This window comes from Cynoglossus semilaevis, chromosome 13 (assembly GCF_000523025.1).
Source record: "Cynoglossus semilaevis isolate Cse_v1.0 chromosome 13, Cse_v1.0, whole genome shotgun sequence".
Classification (NCBI taxonomy): Eukaryota; Metazoa; Chordata; class Actinopteri; order Pleuronectiformes; family Cynoglossidae; genus Cynoglossus; species Cynoglossus semilaevis.
The window spans coordinates 720,613-722,686 of NC_024319.1; the positions used below are offsets into that span (position 1 = coordinate 720,613).

Below are 2,074 nucleotides of genomic sequence, written 5' to 3' on the forward strand. Positions count from 1 at the left end.
ACCAAAAAAAAAAAAAAAAAAAAAAAAAAATTAAACTGTTAACGTCTTCTCTGTCTAATCTGGAGAGAAGCAGATTTAGGCTGATTTAATAAGCACATTAGTTACAGCCTGTCACATGACCGAAGAGGGCGAGAGAGAGAGAGAGATAGAGAGAGAGAGAGAGAGCGAGAGAGACTTGACCAATTTTCATTGTTTTACAGAAACTCTGAATTCAAATTAAAATGATCTTTTTCATTAACCCTTGTTAGCGGGGTTTCTTAGCCGCCGCTAACATCCAGGCTAATATTCAATTACGGAGGATTAGAGGAGAAGACGTCGCATCTCCACAACCTCCACAAGTCAACACTGATTTTGTGGATATTAAAAATACGTGAGGGCTTCTGCCAAACGCTGGGAAATCATTTCCACTTCTAACCACGTAGGATTCGTCGACGCCGTTAGAGGAGGACGGGATCGGCCAATCAGACGATGCATCACTTCATCATCTTCCAGATTCTGCCACGTGGGGGTTAAGATGCTTTTTTACTGAAGACCGAGAGGAGGCGTAGTCTGAGAAACGTTTCCAAAGGAGAAAAGCTGTGTGTGTGTGTGTGTCAAACTCAAGGCCCGGGGGCCAAATGTGGCCCGCCAAGTCATTTTGTATGGCCCGCGGGATCTTAAAAAGCATTTAATGAAGTCCAGGCAGCTGAGTTTCTTAAAGTGATAAATTTAAAAAAAAAAATATTTGAATAAGTCCATTAAAGTGATACATTAAAAAAATAAATCTTTTTTTTAAACAGCAATGAAAAATATTTGCTACTTGAATAAATAATAATCAACGACAGAAACATTTATTATTACGTTATGGAGTCGTTACAGCTAAACAGGCTTCCATTTACGTGTCCGCCCCCCCTCCCCCTATGGGTGAAAATGAGTTTGACACCCCTGGTCTAGAAGGTTCTGCCATTTACAGGATCATCAGAAACCTCCTCCCAGTTTCCCTCCGTTTTTTCTCCGTCTTTTGTGTTTACACAGCTCATTAGCGCCAAAGCGCGTTATTGGGCATCACCTCAAATCATCGTTAAGATTCGTTTCCAATTAACACCCTAATGTGTGCCCTAATCCAATTTGCTTTATGAACCACTAACTTATGCTCATGTTGGAGCAGCCAATCTGCCTCCTTGTTAGGAGGTAAATGATACCGTCACATTAGCATTAGCGGGACACGGACTCTGTTTCTAGTACCGACGATCCGGTGACGTCACCTGTGTACTCTGATGTGTTCCCATGTACAGTAGTACTACAGAGTAGTACCCGGTGAAGTACTCACCTTCTCGAGGCCGTCCTCCTTCAGACTGATGATGTCCAAGTCGAAGTCGGTGCGGAGACCAGTGGTCTTGTTGAAGGACAGTCGTCCCGTCAGTCCGTCCCAGTGCGACTGGAAAGACAAACGTTCATCTTCATTGGCCACAGTGGAAATCAAATAATAAAATAATAAAATATAACTGTAAACACAATCAACAAAGAACTGTAGAAAATGTTCTTCTCTGTTATATAAGACAAGGTCTCAAACACCTGGCCCGCGGGCCACTTCAGGGCCGCCGACCCACTACATCTGGTCCAGGATAAGATAAGAATTAATAAGAATTACATTTTGCTCTAAAGGCTTTTTTTCTCTGTTTAGAATGCTTTACTTAAATGAGAAAAAAAAAATAAAAAATTAAAATTAAATTTAATTTAAAATCCAATTCCATCGTACGACCAATCACTGAAACTTCCTGTTGAACAGACTCCTTTTATTTGTTTGTTTGTTTGTTTGTTTGTTTTTTTGTTTTTCTCACTTCACCACATTCAGGCTGTTGTTCTTAATAACAATATACAAAAAAAAAAAAAAAAAAAAATTTTAGTCCGACACTAAAAATTAAAAAAGGTTTTTTTGTGTGTGTGTGTGTGTGTGTGTGTGTGTGTGTGTGTGTGTGTGTGTGTGTGTGTGTGTGTGTTTGCTCCACCTCACACCTACACACTCAGGATCAACAACAGGCACAAGCTCCAAGGCTACATTTCCTTTTTTTTAATTACATTTAACATCTAAACG

The 2,074-nt window shown here is 40.1% G+C and overlaps 1 protein-coding gene across 1 annotated transcript in view; it reads right to left on the reverse strand.

Moving 5' to 3' along the window:
• Window positions 1–2,074, reverse strand: part of LOC103387881 (glutamate receptor ionotropic, kainate 3) — a 78,164-nt gene that overhangs the window by 25,093 nt on the left and 50,997 nt on the right. The window contains exon 7 of the mRNA XM_025061449.1: window positions 1,310–1,417. Coding sequence (XP_024917217.1) covers window positions 1,310–1,417 — 108 coding nt within the window. The remainder of the gene's footprint in view (window positions 1–1,309; window positions 1,418–2,074) is intronic.